The sequence below is a fragment of the Podarcis muralis genome, chromosome 4 (genome assembly GCF_964188315.1).
Source record: "Podarcis muralis chromosome 4, rPodMur119.hap1.1, whole genome shotgun sequence".
Classification (NCBI taxonomy): Eukaryota; Metazoa; Chordata; class Lepidosauria; order Squamata; family Lacertidae; genus Podarcis; species Podarcis muralis.
The window spans coordinates 6,904,817-6,920,384 of NC_135658.1; the positions used below are offsets into that span (position 1 = coordinate 6,904,817).

Sequence of the window (15,568 nt, forward strand, 5' to 3'; positions counted from 1 at the left end):
TGTGTGTTCATTACCTGTGTTATTTGTCATTAACCAACATATTTATTATGAGATTCTGATGCTTTGTTGAATGTTGCTTTGTTTCATATACAGTAGTGGTCAAAATTGTGGAAGACTTTTGGAAAAAAGTGTATTTCAGAGGTTTGATGGCTCATAACACCACTTCTTTGGGAGTAATATTATAAAATTATATATCAACGGAAAGATAATTTAATCAACAATGCAGTTCAACAAAGTTTGTTTAATTATCCGTATTCTATCAAACATTCTAGCCAAATAACCAGAAAAAGGAAGCACAACTTTCTTAGGTTGACCTTTGTCAATGTGTTACGTGATTGCTAACAAGTTGGTTGGTTTTTTTGTGTTCTTTCATTTAGTGAGGTTGTAAAACATAATAAAATTATAGAAATGGCACAAAGAGTTGACTGGTCACCCAGAAAGCAATGTAAAATAGTACTATTAAGTGAACAGGGCTACAGTTATGAAGAAATTAGAAGTGAGATTGGGTGAAACATAACCAAAGCTGGCCTTTCTATATTTTTGAAGAGGTATAAGGAGACTCAGTCACTACAAAATCAGACTGGTAAAGGCAGGAAAAGGTGCACAAAGGCAAGTGACAATCGAAGAATGGAGAGACTGTCCCTACATGACAGAAGAAAATCATCTGGGTGTATACAAGATGACATGGCGCAATGTAATGTGAAGTTGAGTGCAAGGACTGGTCTAAATGTTAGAGTTCTAAGGAAAAAGCCATTGCTATCTCTCAAGCAAAGGTTGAAAAGATTAAACCCATGTTAACTGTACAGTGGAACAATGAGACAGTGTTATTTGGAAGGATGAGACCCAAATCTCCTTGCTTGGTAGTGATGGCATGAAATACGCGAGGAGAAGAATCAGAGAAGATTTACATGCTACTTGCATTACACCGACCGTGAAACACCCAGATAGTGTGATGATCTGGGGTTGGATGGCAGGAAAAGGTGTGGGCAGAATTTGCGTCATTAATGGGAATGTAAATGCCCCAAAATACATAAATGAAATACTTTAGCCCCAACTGAAGCTTTCCGGAGGTGATCTTTTCCCAGGTACTGAAGCATTTATATATATTTATATATTTATTTATTTATATATTTATTTACTTTATATTTCAACAGGATTCAGCTCCATGTCATGTTGCTGCTGTGTGCAAACGGTGCTTTCAGGATAATCCTATTCCACTGCCGGAAGGGCCTGGGAATAGCCAAAACTTTAACCCAATCGGAAATCTATGGAGCCGACAAAAGAAACTTGTTAATAAGAGGCAACCCAGCAATAAAGCCCAATTAACAGAGGCAATAATTCAGTCTTGGTTTCACATTATTAGAGCTGCAGAACAAAAAACTTGGTTCACTTCAAAGGAAGGCTTTGTAAGGCCGTAATTAAAGCTAAAGGTTACCGATGGTTACCAAAGCTTTCACGTTTTTTTCTTTATGAATGCTGTTCTAATTCTTCATTAAATTATCTTTCCATTGATATATAATTTTATGGTATTACTCCACACAAAAGCGGTGTTATGAGCCATCAAACCTCAGAAATACACTTTTCACAAAAGGTTTCCACAATTTTGGCCACTAGTATAAGTTGTTCATTTTAAAGTTAATGTTCTTTTTCTATGGAATCATATTATTATAATTTATGTTTCATGATTATATATGTGTTGGAAGCTGCCCAGAGTAGCTAGGGCAACCCAACCAGATGGGAGGTAGAAATAAAAATTATTATTATTATTATTATTACTACAGTGGTACCTCAATTTAAGATCAGTTCTGTTCCGGAAAAGATTAAGTTTGTAAACCGAGGTACCATTGTATCATAATCATCATCATCATCATCTTCATCACTGCTACTACTACCTTAGATTCCATAAGCCTAGCTCTTCTCTGGGGTGGATTTTGTTTGGCCCAGTCATGGCATCCCCTCCATCTCCTTTTTTTTTCCCCGAATAAATTTTTATTAGTTTTCCATAAGTAAAAAAGAAACAAAGCAAAAACATAAACAAACACAAAATCGACTTCCCCGTACCACCCCTTTTCTGCATTCTTGTTTCAAGATTTTTCAGCAACCCTTTCGTAATAAACTTGTTTATAGTTCATAAATTTAACTTCCCTAAGTTATTAATACAACTGTAGTTCTTTATCTCTTATTTCCCTGAGCCCCTAATTTTCCAAATTACAACAGTTTTTAACATAAACTTTGAATTTGTTCCAATCTTCATCCACCGCCTCTTTCCCCCGGTCTCGAATTCTGCCAGTCAGCTCTGCCAGTCCCATATAATCAATCACCTTCGTCTGCCGTTCTTCCAACGTGGGTAAATCTTGCGTCTTCCAATACTTTGCTAGAAGGATTCTTGCTGCTGTTGTGGCATACATAAAAAATGTCCTATCCTTCTTTGGCACCATTTGGCCCACCATGCCCAAGAGAAAGGCTTCTGGTTTTTTAATAAAGGTTCTCTTCAGAACTTTTTTAATTTCATTATAGATCATTTCCCAGAAAGCCTTAATCTTCGGGCAGGTCCACCAAAGGTGATAGAAGGTTCCCTCCGTTTCATTGCATTTCCAACACTTGTTATTGGGCAAATGATAGATCTTTGCTAACTTAGCCGGAGTCATGTACCACCTGTAGATCATTTTCATAATGTTTTCTCTTAAGGCATTACATGCCGTGAATTTAACACCAGTGGTCCATAACTGCTCCCAGTCAGCAAGCTCAATGTCATGCCCCATATCCTGTGCCCATTTAATCATGCTAGATTTCACCATTTCATCTTGGGTATTCCATTTCAACAGCAAGTTGTACATTCTTGACAAATTTTTAGTATTGGGTTCTAACAGTTCTGTTTCTAGTTTTGACTTCTCCACTTGGAAGCCTTAAAAACTTCATTTATCTGTCGATAATGTAGCCAATCTCTGACCTTAAACTTCAGCTTCTCGAAACTCTGCAATTTTACTTTTTCACCATCTTGTTCTATGATTTCAGAATATTTAGGCCAATTAGAACCCATATTCAATTTTTTCACCTCTTTTGCCTCCATTGGTGACAGCCACCTAGGGGTTCTACTTTCAAACAAATCTTTATACCTTATCCAAACATTATACAAAGCTTTCCTCACCATATGGTTCTTAAAACCTTTGTGCACTTTTACCTTGTCATACCATATATATGCATGCCAACCAAATCTGTTATCAAATCCTTCAAGATCCAAAATGTCTGTATTCTCGAGGAGCAGCCAGTCTTTCAACCAGCAAAACGCTGCTGATTCATAGTAAAGTCTTAAGTCCGGCAGGGCAAAACCCCCTCTATCTTTTGCATCTGTTAATGTCTTAAATTTTATTCTTGGCTTTTTGCCCTGCCAAACAAACTTCGATATGTCTTTCTGCCACCTCTTGAAACAGTCCATCTTGTCTATTATTTGTAATGTCTGAAACAGAAATAACATTCTAGGCAATACATTCATTTTGATAACAGCAATTCTGCCTAACAAGGAAAGTTTCAGCCTTGACCATATGTCTAAATCTTTCTTGACTTCTGTCCAACATTTATCATAATTGTCTTTAAATAAGTTCACATTTTTCGCTGTCAAATTCACCCCCAAGTACTTCACTTTTTTTGCTATCCCCAAACCTGTTTCATTCTGAAATGTCTCTTTTTCTTCATTTGTTAGATTTTTCTCCAACACTTTAGTTTTTTGTTTGTTCAATTTAAATCCTGCGACTTGACCAAATATCTCAATCAATTCTAAAACTCTTTTTGTACTAGTGTTTGGCTGCTGCAGAGTCAAAACTAGGTCATCTGCAAATGCCCTTAGTTTATACTCTCTCACTCCGACCTGAATTCCTTTAACCAACTGGTCCTTTCTGATCATATTTAACAAAACCTCCAGTACCAGTATGAAAAGTAGAGGGGAAATAGGGCATCCCTGTCGTGTTCCTTTCTCTATAGCTATCTCTTCCGTTACCACATTATTCACAATTAGCTTTGCCTTCTGCTCAGAGTATATTGCACCTATACCATTTTCAAAACCTTGGCCTACCCCCATCCCTTGGAGATTCTTTTTCATAAAACTCCAACAAATGTTGTCAAAGGCTTTCTCCGCGTCCACAAAAATCAAAACCGCTTTTCTATTAATGTTCATTTCCAACAGTTCCACAATGTCTATTATATTCCTCACATTGTCAGACATATGTCTTCCCGGGAGAAAGCCAGCTTGATCCTTATGAATCTCACCTATCAATACTTTCTTCAGTCTTTTTGCTAAAATGTCTGCAAAAATTTTGTAATCCACATTTAGTAATGATATCGGGCGGTAGTTCTTAACCTGATTCTTTTCAGTCTCAGTCTTTGGTATAAGTGAGATAAAAGCCTCTTTCCACGTTTCAGGTGCCTTTTCCCCCTCCAGTATTTCGTTGCAGACTTCTTTCAATGGTTGCACTAAACATTCTTTCAAAGCTTTATAATATCTGGCCGTCAAACCATCTGGTCCTGGAGACTTTCCCAGTTGTGCTTTTTGAATGGCCTCCTCTATTTCTTGTTCTGTTATTTTCTCATTCAGAGTCAATTTGCCCTGTTCTGAAATTTTAGGTAGTCCATGATTTTTAAGGAATTCATCTATTTCTTGTTCGTTCACTGGCCCTTGTGTGTATAATTTCCTAAAAAAGCTTTGGAAACAATTACTTATCTCATTTGGCTTATGAATATTCTTTCCCTCTATCTCCAAACAGGTGACTGTATTCAATTTTTGCCTCTTTTTCAATTGCCATGCAAGGAGCTTCCCACATTTGTCTGCTGACTCGAAAGTCCTTTGTCTCATTTGTTTGATTTTCCATTCTATCTCTTGATTTGTCAGTTCCATGTATTGCGTCTGGTAATACTTTATCTCTCTCAAAATTTCTTGAGACTTTGGTTTTGACCTCAGTTTCTTTTCTCCTTCCTTCATTTTTTCTAAAATTCTTTCTTTCCTTTCATTTTGCTTTTTCCTCTTGATTGAATTCTGTTGTATCAGGAAGCCTCGCATCACGGCTTTACTCGCGTCCCAAATTGTTCTTTTTTCAACTTCTGTTCTCAAGTTTATCTCAAAGTAATCTTTCAATGTCTTTAGGGCCTTTTTACAAAATTGTTCATCTCTAAATAAGGAGTCATTCATTCTCCATCTAAAGGATCCAGTTGTTGTCATTTTCATTTCCATCTTTACAGCGTTATGGTCGGAGCAGGTTTTTGGGCAGATTTCTACTTTCTTAATCTTTGTAGCCATCACACTAGATACCCAGATTTGGTCAATTCTTGTCCATGTCATTTTAGATTCCGAGAAAAAAGTTCCCTCTCTCTCGAGAGGGTTCCTTGTTCTCCAGATGTCAATCAAGTCCATATTTTCCGTCATCTCGAAGAAAGTCTTTGGTAGTCTTCCTTCTTTAGATATTGTCTGTCTTTGTGCCTTATCCATGTTTGTGGAGACCACTCCGTTCATGTCCCCCATCATTATTATTTTGCAGTCGAGATAGTCCAGTAAAGTCTCATGCAACTTCTTAAAAAATTCTGCCTTCCCATCATTTGGTGCGTATATTCCAATTATCAAATATTTTTCCCCCTGAATCTGTACTTCAATTGCCAAATATCTTCCTTCTTCATCCTTAAATTTCATTTTTGGGTCCAATTTTTCTTTTGCATAAATCACTACTCCTCTCTTTTTTACTTTATCAGAAGATATAAATTCTTGTCCTAATCTTTTGTTCACCAACAGTTTCCTGTGTGCTCTGGTTATATGGGTTTCCTGTAGACATATCAGATCCAGTTGTTCCCTTTTCAAAATGTGAAAAACTTGTCGTTTTTTTCTGGGAAGGTTCAAACCGTTACAATTCCAGCTAAGAAGTTGCAGAGACATTTTGTTTGTTAGATGTTTGACCCTCCGACTGCTCCAAGCTTTTCTTCCTCTTCAGTTGGCGGTTGTGGTAGTCCAAATGATAGATTTGCAATGTCCGTTAGCCCTCCTCCTTCTGGTGTTGATCCTTGTCCTTCTCTTGCCGGGTCCACCGTACCTTTCTGTAGGTCCTCTAGGTTTCTCTCCAAAAAGTGTTCTTTTTCCTGTACTGTTCTTATTCTTACTTTCTTCCCTTTGTAGTTAAAGGACAACCCCTGTGGAAATTCCCACCTGAAGAGTATAAAGTTCTTCCTCAGCAAATTGGCCAAGTCTCTATAAAAAGTCCTCACTTCCAAGATGTATTTAGGGATGTCCTTAAAGATTTGGACTTGAATGTTTCCAATTACCAAAGCTTTTTGATAATGGAGGTTCAGTATCTTGTCTCTTTCCTCTTTGGTTCTGAAGGTAATCAGACAGTCCCTTGACTTCTTGCTTTGCTTTCTACCAAGTCTGAAAGCAGTTGTTATCTCTACTTCATCTTCCTCCAGATCTCCTTGCCAATTTTCCAAAATTGCCTCTGTGAGAAATTCCGTCAAATTGTCCTCTTCATTCTCTGGAACCTGTCTTAATTTCAGATTCCGTTCTTTCCGTTGTAGTTCCAATAAGGAGAGGGCCGCTTCATGCTCATTCACCTTTTTCTCTATCGGCGCAAGTTTTTCCTGTGTCTCCCCTGCAACAGATCTTGCACTCTCTGCAATTTTCCTCGTTTCTGTAGATTCCTGAATCAGTCTATTTATAGATTCTGTATTAGTCGCCACTGACGTGGTGTTCAAATCCAATCTTGCTGTAAGTTCTGTCAATTTCTTTGAATTTTCTGTAGATTGCTTTGTTAAGGCCTCTAGGGATTGATTTATTTTAAGCAGTGCCTGTGTCATAGATTCCATTGATGCTGCTGTCGCACTTTCCGGTGCAGGCACTGTATTGCCAGAGATTGAGCCTCTTTTCTTTTGTGTCACTTTAGCTTTAGATCTGGTTCTTATCTCCTCTGCCGTGCCACTCATATCCCAAGGCCGTTCTCACAGGAAAAACTTGCAATGGAAAATCCCACTGTTAGTCAGTTACTTTGCAGTTTTTTCCCTCTTGGTCCTCAAGAGGGAGCAATTAATAGTATCCAAGTTAGGGGAAACAAAGAAACAGAAAGCCGGATGTAAAGAATCTAAACTCCGCCATTAAAGTTGTTTAGGACTTTTTCTCCAGTTAGATTTAGGTAATCAAATATCTCCATCTCCAATGTCAGTCCTTGTTATGGCTTTGTCTCTCCCACAAACGTGAGACGACTGTTAATAATTTCAGATTTATTGCTAAAACAACAAACTTGGACGGAGCTCCTCTACTCACCGTCCTCCCCACAAGATGGAGTTGCCCGGACTGAGCTCCTCCCCCTTCCCCAGCACGGAGGCCCCCACCTTCTCTTCCAGTATCTTTTGCCAGACTCGACCAGTTTTCAGACCTCTGAGATTAGGCAGAGAACGCTTCCTGCATTCCAGCGTCTGACTCACTCCTGTAGCTCTCACACAGCTGTCTGTCACTCTGTCTCCCTTTTTCTTCTCCCCTTTGTTCAGAGCTCAGATTACAGTTACTCTCCCCCTCCTCTCTGCCTTCCGCTGCTAACTCTCCTCTCCCTAGGCCTGCTTCTTCTCTGGCTGGCAGCACCTGAGCTTCGCTGCCAGTCGTCTCTTTGGTCAACCCAAGACTGACAGGAGCAAAAACAAAAACCTGAAGCTACTTAGCTTTACTTACAGTTCTGAAGCTGACATTGAAGATGGCCTAGGAAGTATAGACCAGCCCAATCATGGTAGAAAAAGGAATAATTTGAGGAAGATTGTTCAAAGAAAAAACTGTAATTTACTCTTTATTGTGGTGGTGTTAGGTTCCCAGGTGTTATAGGGGGCGCTGTTGAGCTCTGTGAAAATAGATGAGGTTGGTCCCATAGAAGTATTTTTTGAATTTCCAGGCAGATATGGCGATCCCACAGGGAGCCTTACCAAGAGAGGCCACGATCCCACGATTCTCCTCCATGATTTCCTTATGCAGAGCTCTCTGGTCAGGATCCAGCAACGCCCACTCCTCGTCCGTGAAATGAACAGCGACATCTTCAAAGCACACTGGACCCTAAAAGAAAAAGGGAAATGTCCTCTGAGACAGCAGAAATATGATCTACTCCACAATGCTCTGTTGTTTCCTTCCTGTAAATTGCGGTGTTGTTTCAATAGGATTGCTTTACTGCACATTTTAAATATGAATGCTTATTTTAGTCTGCATTTTAACTATGGGTGTTCATCTTTGTGCATATAGGTGTTACTCCACCTTGTGTTATTCAAGTCATTCTGCCTAGGCAAGCATTCCAGTTTCCCCGATGGAAGGATCCACTTTCTCCTCTCCTCCTGAGCTGTTATGGGGAGTTCCCTCCCAATGCCCTAGAGCCAAATTCAAGGAGTTCATGGGGGCATTGAGGGGGGAGCAATGGGGGGCAGGCCCCATTTTGTAGCAGATGGGGCTGGTTAGGTGATTCCAGGCCACTATTCTCATTTCTCCATTGCTTAGAAACCGATTTTAGCATTCAGTGATCAATCTAGAAATAAAATAAGCCTGTTTTGGATGGCCATCTGTCTTGAGTGATCTAGCAGAGATTCCTTGCATTGCAGGGGGTCTCCTGGCTCTGAGAGACAAGCAGGGAGGGTGGCTTCTGGCCAAAGGAGAGGGAGCCACCGGTGGCTCTTACTTATCCTGACTCACCTCTGCCTCTTGACCTTCCTCTCCCACTCACCTCCTTCCTCTTCTGCCTCTGATTCTGCACTGCATTCTGCCACAGAGTCTCCCAGCTCACTAAGCCCTGTTTCCCCTTCAGCCTCTGACACCTCCTCTTCCCAGGATTCTCCCTCTTGCCCCTCTGACTGCCCATCCTTCTTCTACCTCCACTTCTTGGGCTCTCAGCCATCTTCCCTTCCTGGTTCCCCAGTTGCATCCTCCCACCACTCCTCTGTGCCCAACCAGTCCATGACATTGCTCCATCCCTCAGCCTCTGTCCCCACAAGGCAGCTTCCCCTGACCTGATCTCGTTCCACAGCCGCTGCTTCCCTTCTGCCCCCATGAAAAGATGGATCAGGAGGTCTTGCCGGCATCCTTCTGTCACCTGCAAGAAAGAAAACATAAACAGGACGCCATGAGTGCTGGCTTCTCTCACAGGTGAAACAGGGCATCTCTCACTACAGATGGGCCTTTGAGAAATCCGTACCTACTGAGAGTATTTGGACGTTTGTGCCCATTTCATTTAGTTGTGCAAAAGTACATCTCCCCTCCTCTGGACCCTTGTTCCCAACTGTCTCCCCCCAAAACAAGATGAAAAGAACCCTCAAATGAGTTGGAAAACCAACAGAATGAGACCAGACAGAGAAAAACCACCTTCTTCCTTACCCAGTGGCCTCTCTCTGGTGTCCAATGGAGGCCTCTCTGCCTCACAGGAATCCAGGTCCATTTCTGGAAAGAGATCCTTTCCCTGGAAAAGAAACAAGGATTCAAAACAGAGAATGGTGAGAAATACTAGAAAGAGAATGACAAAGACTTGAAGGGTGTGAGATCTCATTCCATGGATGCTTTCCCAGAAAACGGATGGGCCATCAGCAGACCATTATGGGATGTTCTCTGTCCTGTTTGGAGCCCCTTGGGAGTATCCAGAGGAAAGTTTCTCTCACCTGCTTTCTCTCCTCTGCCTGACTCAGGAGGAAACCTTCGGCCAGGGCCACCGCCTGGGAACTGGTCTCCGCTCCGCATTCCCTTACCCAGCTCTCCATCTCCGGGGGAAGGACAGCCAGGAACTGCTCCAAGATCACCAGGTCCAGCATCTCAGCTTTCGTGTGCCTTTCCGGCTTCAGCCACTGGTGGCAAAAGTGGTAGAGTCGGCTGCAAACCTCTCGGGGTCCTTTGGCCTCCTGGCAGCAGAACTGCCTCAACTGCTGGCTCTGTACCTCTGAGCAGAGGGTGTCCTCCTCACCCAGGATCTTCTGCACTGGGGTTTCCAAGAATCCCCCACTGCTCCCAGTTTGGCTGGCATGGCCTCTTCCTGCTTCGGGGCCAGCTGAATCTTGCTCATCCATCTGTGCTTTCAGGAAGCCTCTGAGAGATTGGAAGGAACCCTTTGGTCTTTTGACAAGTTCTGTCTCTCGTAATGAAAAGCTCTAGGAAATTCTACAAAGCAAATACATTGTTCTGTTACAAATTTGTAGGACAGGAAAAGAAATATTTCCCTGAGCAAGCATGGATGAGTCTTGCTGGGAACCAGGGCTGGACTTCACCGCATCCCAGACCGTGAGCTATCTTTTTGTAAAGAAAGAGGAGGAAGAGGAGAAGAAATAAGTCTCTAGCCTTCTAGCAATGCAGAATGTGGAGGCAACTGAAGGGATTTCTGGGAGATTAATCAACCTGGTTTCTGCTGCCCTTCCAGTCAATGCATGAAGTCAGAACCGACTGACAAGGGAGTCATTTGAATCTTGTGAAAAATGGATGCTTCTCTCTAGTGGGGGTCCTCACCCGGGGGTCCTCAGGAGTTGCTCCCCCCTCCCCTGCTTCTGTCTCCTTTTCTTGCACTTGGACTCTCTGCCGCTCTCCAGACAGACTCCTCGGGTGGGGTCCCTTTTTCATTGCTCTGAGGGCCAGGTATGTATCTGGTCAACCCCCTGAGGGCCGTGGGCAGGGCCAAAGACACCTCCCTTGATATTTAGGTGGGTAATTTATTATTATTATTATTATTATTATTATTATTATTATTATTATTATTATTATTAGATAGCTTAACACACACACAGCCATTGATGCCAAGGTCCCTGCAGGTTCGGTGAGTAGCAGCGCCCATTTCCGGCTGCTTTGCCAGCAACAACCCCTTTGGGACAGAGAGGATGTGGTCCTAGGATGCCATGCTCTGGGTGCGAGGGGATTTCTGCAGTGGCCTCCGTGGGGAGCTGCCCTGGGAGACGACTGGGAAACTGGTCCGCAATGCAGCAGCCAGACTATGGGATGGGATCCCTCTCTTTGTTCCTGGCCTTTTTTTTACACTTTTCCTTCCTCCCTCCTCGTGGGTTTTTTTTTTTTGGGGGGGGGCGGGCTAGTCCACCTCCTCGTCCAGCTTTGGAAAACCATTTGCACATGTTTCCTCTGGTGTGCAATGAGGCTGCGTGATGTCACACAGAGTTAAAGTCCCAAGGACTCCTTTCTTTAAAGAAGGGAGATTTTTTCAGAAAGGGGGGGGGGCAGATGAGTTTGGGATCCTCTGATCTCCAGGAAGGAGAGCGTGGCAGACCTGGCCCCTCCCTGGCAGGACCCTCTCCTCCCTGACTTGGGGTCCCCCCCCCCCACATGAGCAGATCCGGCCCCCCAGGCCTCCTCCCCAGCTGCAGCCCTGGGACCCCCCCCCCCCGTCTCCCCACTGCACTCTCGGGGGGGAGAGAGGAGACTCACCAGATCCCAGGAGGGACAGCGAGGCAGCCCTTGCAGGAGAGACCCCCCCCTTGCTTCCTGGCCTCTCTAGGATGGCAGCTCACTTCCCTTTAACCCTTGCCAAGCCGAGTCCTCCCTGGCTCAGCCCTCTCTCGCTTGGCAGAACCTCAGATTCTTATTATTTTTTATGGATTTAGGGGGGCAGCTGCCCCCCTGGCTACGCCAATGCCCAGATATCCTTTTGGGGGTGAAACCAGAGGGAGAGCTTGCAGGGAAAAGGGCTTTGCAGGAGGCAAGGAAGCTCCTCCTGGAATTCAGGAGTGGAGAGATAGGAGGGGATCCCAGGGTCATCTAGTCCAACCCCCAGCAAGGCAGGAATCTCAGCTAAAGCATCCATGGCAGATGGCCGCCCGATCTCTGCTTAGAAACCTCCAAGGAAGGAGAGTCCACCACCTCCCAAGGGAGACCTTTCCCTGCCCAACTGCTCTTAGGTGTCCCTCAAGGCAGCGGGTCCTGAGTTCTAGCCCTGCTGAAACAATCGCACTGGCTGCCAAGGAGGAACCAAGCGAAGTTCAAAAGAAATATATCCTATTCTCATCATAAATGAGTAATACTTTCTCATGCATGCTTTTTATGCTAATGTACAAAAGTATGCTATTTCCCTTTCCATAATTGCTTAATTGCTAATTCAATGGACTGAAAATGGATGGTGGTTGTTATTATGTTTAGGGAAGCTTTTAATATTTGATGGACTATTGTATTTTAATATTTTGTTGGAAGCCGCCCAGAGTGGCAGGGGAAACCCAGCCAGATGGGCTGGGTATTAATATATTATTATTATTATTGATCAGGTGAGTGTTCTCCTTTCAAAAGAGGCAGGTGGAATCTCCAGGGTTGCTAATAGCGTAACGTTGCTTATAGCGTTTCGTTAGTGTGGGGAGCCACATTCTGGTTGAAGGAGGCCAGGATTAGCCCCCAAGGCCTGGGGTGACCCTCCTCTCCTGCAGTAGGACTAGGAATCCAGGAGGAAACTCTTGGAATAGCCTTGCCAGGTGCTCAGGGACGGAGTCACCTGTCCCCATGTCCTTCTCTTTACAGATGTGCTGCAAACTGTGTTGGAATGTGAAATCAAGCTTTATTTACAGCGGAAAATAACAAAGAAACATGGCGTGAGCTGTCTTCCACAGCTGTCTCCTCAAGAAAACAAAGGATGGAAGTGATTTACAGACTGACTTCCATTCTTACACAGACAGTACAGAAGGTGTAAACATGGATATCATTTTACACTAGCAATGGGAGAATGAAATACTGACAGTTTGGCCCCCAATTTGGTCCACAACCAAAGTTGGCAACCCTCATGGTCCAGGAGTGCCAGGGACTCCGTGGTGAGGGCAGTGGGGGCCGCTTTGGCCCAGATTGGCCCCTGAATCTGAGGCATCTTTCCTCCCGCAGGACCTCCAATGTTACGCCCTTTGGGAAAGTGGGGAGGAACAGAAACCAGCAGCCAACAGCATCTCTTCTCTGCTGGCCTTTGCCCGAAGTTCCCCCATCTCAGAGCAAGTAGCTCTCCCTCATGGATTCAGTCCTTTCATCACTTCCATCTCCCCAAGAGGCTCCCAAGGCTACTCATCCTCAGCAGTTGAGAACAGACCTAACTGAAAAGAACGGCTTTCTCTTCTGGTGACACCAGAGAATTCTAGAAGACATTCACCCTTTCCATAGCATTATGGATGCACGATTCCCACAGACAAGTTTCTTGGCAAGACAAGGGCCTTTCCTGGCCATAGAGTGTCCTCCTCAGCATCCCCAACGAAGGAGCTGGGTTGCAAGAGCTGCAGCTAATGGGGGAGGCCTGTCCTCCCCCCCTCCCATCTCACCTGGCTGCTAGGTAGGAAAGCAAGACCCAGAGAGAGTTGTGGGAAACCCCGAAACCAGCTTGCTCTGTGCTGGAGCCAAAGCTGCGACTAATAGAGAAGCAAGATCTGTTTGTGTGTTGATGCTGTGAGCCCCTCCGTCCTACACTCCGGTTGTGTATGCGAGTAAATAAAACTAGATATCATAAAGACGCCACAGTCTCCGCTGACTTTCGTTCCAAGGAAACCGAATCTGGGGAAGCGCCTGGGACCCCTGGAATCTCACCCCTCAGAGACTGGGGTAGTTTGCAAATACACACACACAGTAATTTGTGCCTGTGCTCCTAATAGATAACTAAGTGTGAAGAGCATGTCATGTGCTTTAGCAACAGCCCTCCTGTAAATAAGGAAATGCAACCCCCATTGCTGGTTGACTCAAAAGAGCAACAAGGGAATCTGCTCTGGTATCCCATGAGGTCTGTGGGGCCCTTAAATAAGAGGAGCCACTTTTAATAACTGAATTAAAGAAATTTAAACATAATAAAACATTCAAATTACATTTTACTATTTCAATTAACACCCCGCCCCCATGCGACTTCCCCCAACTTCCCTTCCAAGTTTATAACACCTAGGTTTCTTTTGCTTATAAATTTGTATTCCTTATATACTAAAATGAAGGTTATAACATTTGTCTCTTCCTTCTCATTTTTACCTCATAATTGAATTTTCTGTTTCTATTTGTCCACTGTAATTGTATCACTCAAATCCTGCCAGTGAGTTCATTTCTATGCACTGTTTCTCTATATACATCTTAAAAGGTTCCCAATCTTTTAAAAAGTCATTATTGTCCTTATCTTTAAGTCTCTCAGCTTCGCCATTTCAGCGTATTCCACCAACTTTTCTTGCCAGTGTTCTTTTGCTGGTATTTCATCGCCTTTCCATCTTTGAGCTAGTAAAATTCTGGCTGCTGTTGTCGCATACATGAATAGATTTTTCTTATCTTTTGGTAAATCCTGCCCTAAAATACCTAATAAAAACGCTTCTGGTCTTTTAACAAAGGTTATCTTAAACATTTTTTTCATTTCATTATAGATCATCTTCCAATAGGTGGAGCCAGGTGGGCCCAGGTCCAGGTGAGGGGGGGGTTGCCATGGTGACAAGGTCCCGGGGGGGGGGGAGCCACAGACTTGCAGGCGACCATTTTGGGTTAGTAGTGGGGCGAGTGGAGGAGAGAGCAGTTGGTGGCAGTTGACGGAGGACAAGGCGAGGCAATCAGTGGATTCTTATTGTCTCAGTTTCTTCTTTCACTTATTTCATTTATTACTTGTTTTTCTCTTCTTGAAGATGTGCCACAGGCTTTCTTCATCCAGCAATGGTGAGTTTTGGAGGAAACAAGAGTAGGGAGAGGATCCCTCAGACCTGCTCTCCGCTGCCAGGACTCTCAGTTGAGAGGAACTGACAGCCTGACTTTTGCTGGAGCCAGAGCAAGATTTCTTGCTCCAGGTGATGCAGAGCTGCCAGGCAGCTGCCCTGAGAGGCCTCCACGCCCTTCAGGTGTCCAAACACCGGACAGCAGAGGCCGTTCTGGGGAGGGACCCCCATGGGGAGGTGGAGGAAGGGAGGGGCTTTGGGGAAGGGGTTGTCTGTCTGCCGGAGAGAACACGTATCCTGTTTGAACGGCGAATCATCTGAGGGACTTCCTGTGAAAATCTGCGTCATGAATGCGGTTCCTACAATGGAGGCATGTGCAACATTGCTATACTATGGAACTGTAGTAGGCTCCAATTTGGACTCTATGAACATATGTGGAACAGAAACTAGCAGACACTTGGTCTTCATGAATGAACTGATTTATTGGGACTTCCGTCTATATTATTGCACTTTATGTGTTGTTTATGTGCAAGATAAACATTTGATGTTGTGATAAGAATATATAGTAGAGTATTGTTTATGTGAATGAACAGCCGGTTACGTCTTGTGTGTTTGTCCATTCCAGGAACAGCATTCCTGACCGAGATGTTCACAGGAAGTCCCTAAGATGATTCCCTAAGAATATATAGAAGAGTATTGTTTATGTGAATCCACAGCCGGTTACGTCTTGTGTTTGTTGAATGTATTTCATGTAATAACAAGATGCTGTTTTGCAAATTCCTAGAATGGAGGCATGTGCAACAGGTCAATCGCGATCTACTGGTCGATCCACAACTCTGGTCAATGCTCCCTGAGAAAAGCTCAACAACTCTGGGCAAAGACAATGGGTAGATGACTGGCAGGTTTTTTATTACTGGGAGTAGATCTCAGCATCTTGGAAGTTGGACGTCCCTGCTATAATGCC

The 15,568-nt window shown here is 43.7% G+C and overlaps 1 protein-coding gene across 1 annotated transcript in view; it reads right to left on the reverse strand.

Moving 5' to 3' along the window:
- The window catches only part of LOC114592676 (uncharacterized), a 182,008-nt gene that overhangs the window by 137,029 nt on the left and 29,411 nt on the right, over window positions 1-15,568 (reverse strand). Inside the window, 2 exon segments of the mRNA XM_077928077.1 lie at window positions 9,365-9,446; window positions 9,643-10,135. Coding sequence (XP_077784203.1) covers window positions 9,365-9,446; window positions 9,643-10,044 — 484 coding nt within the window. The 5' untranslated portion in view covers window positions 10,045-10,135.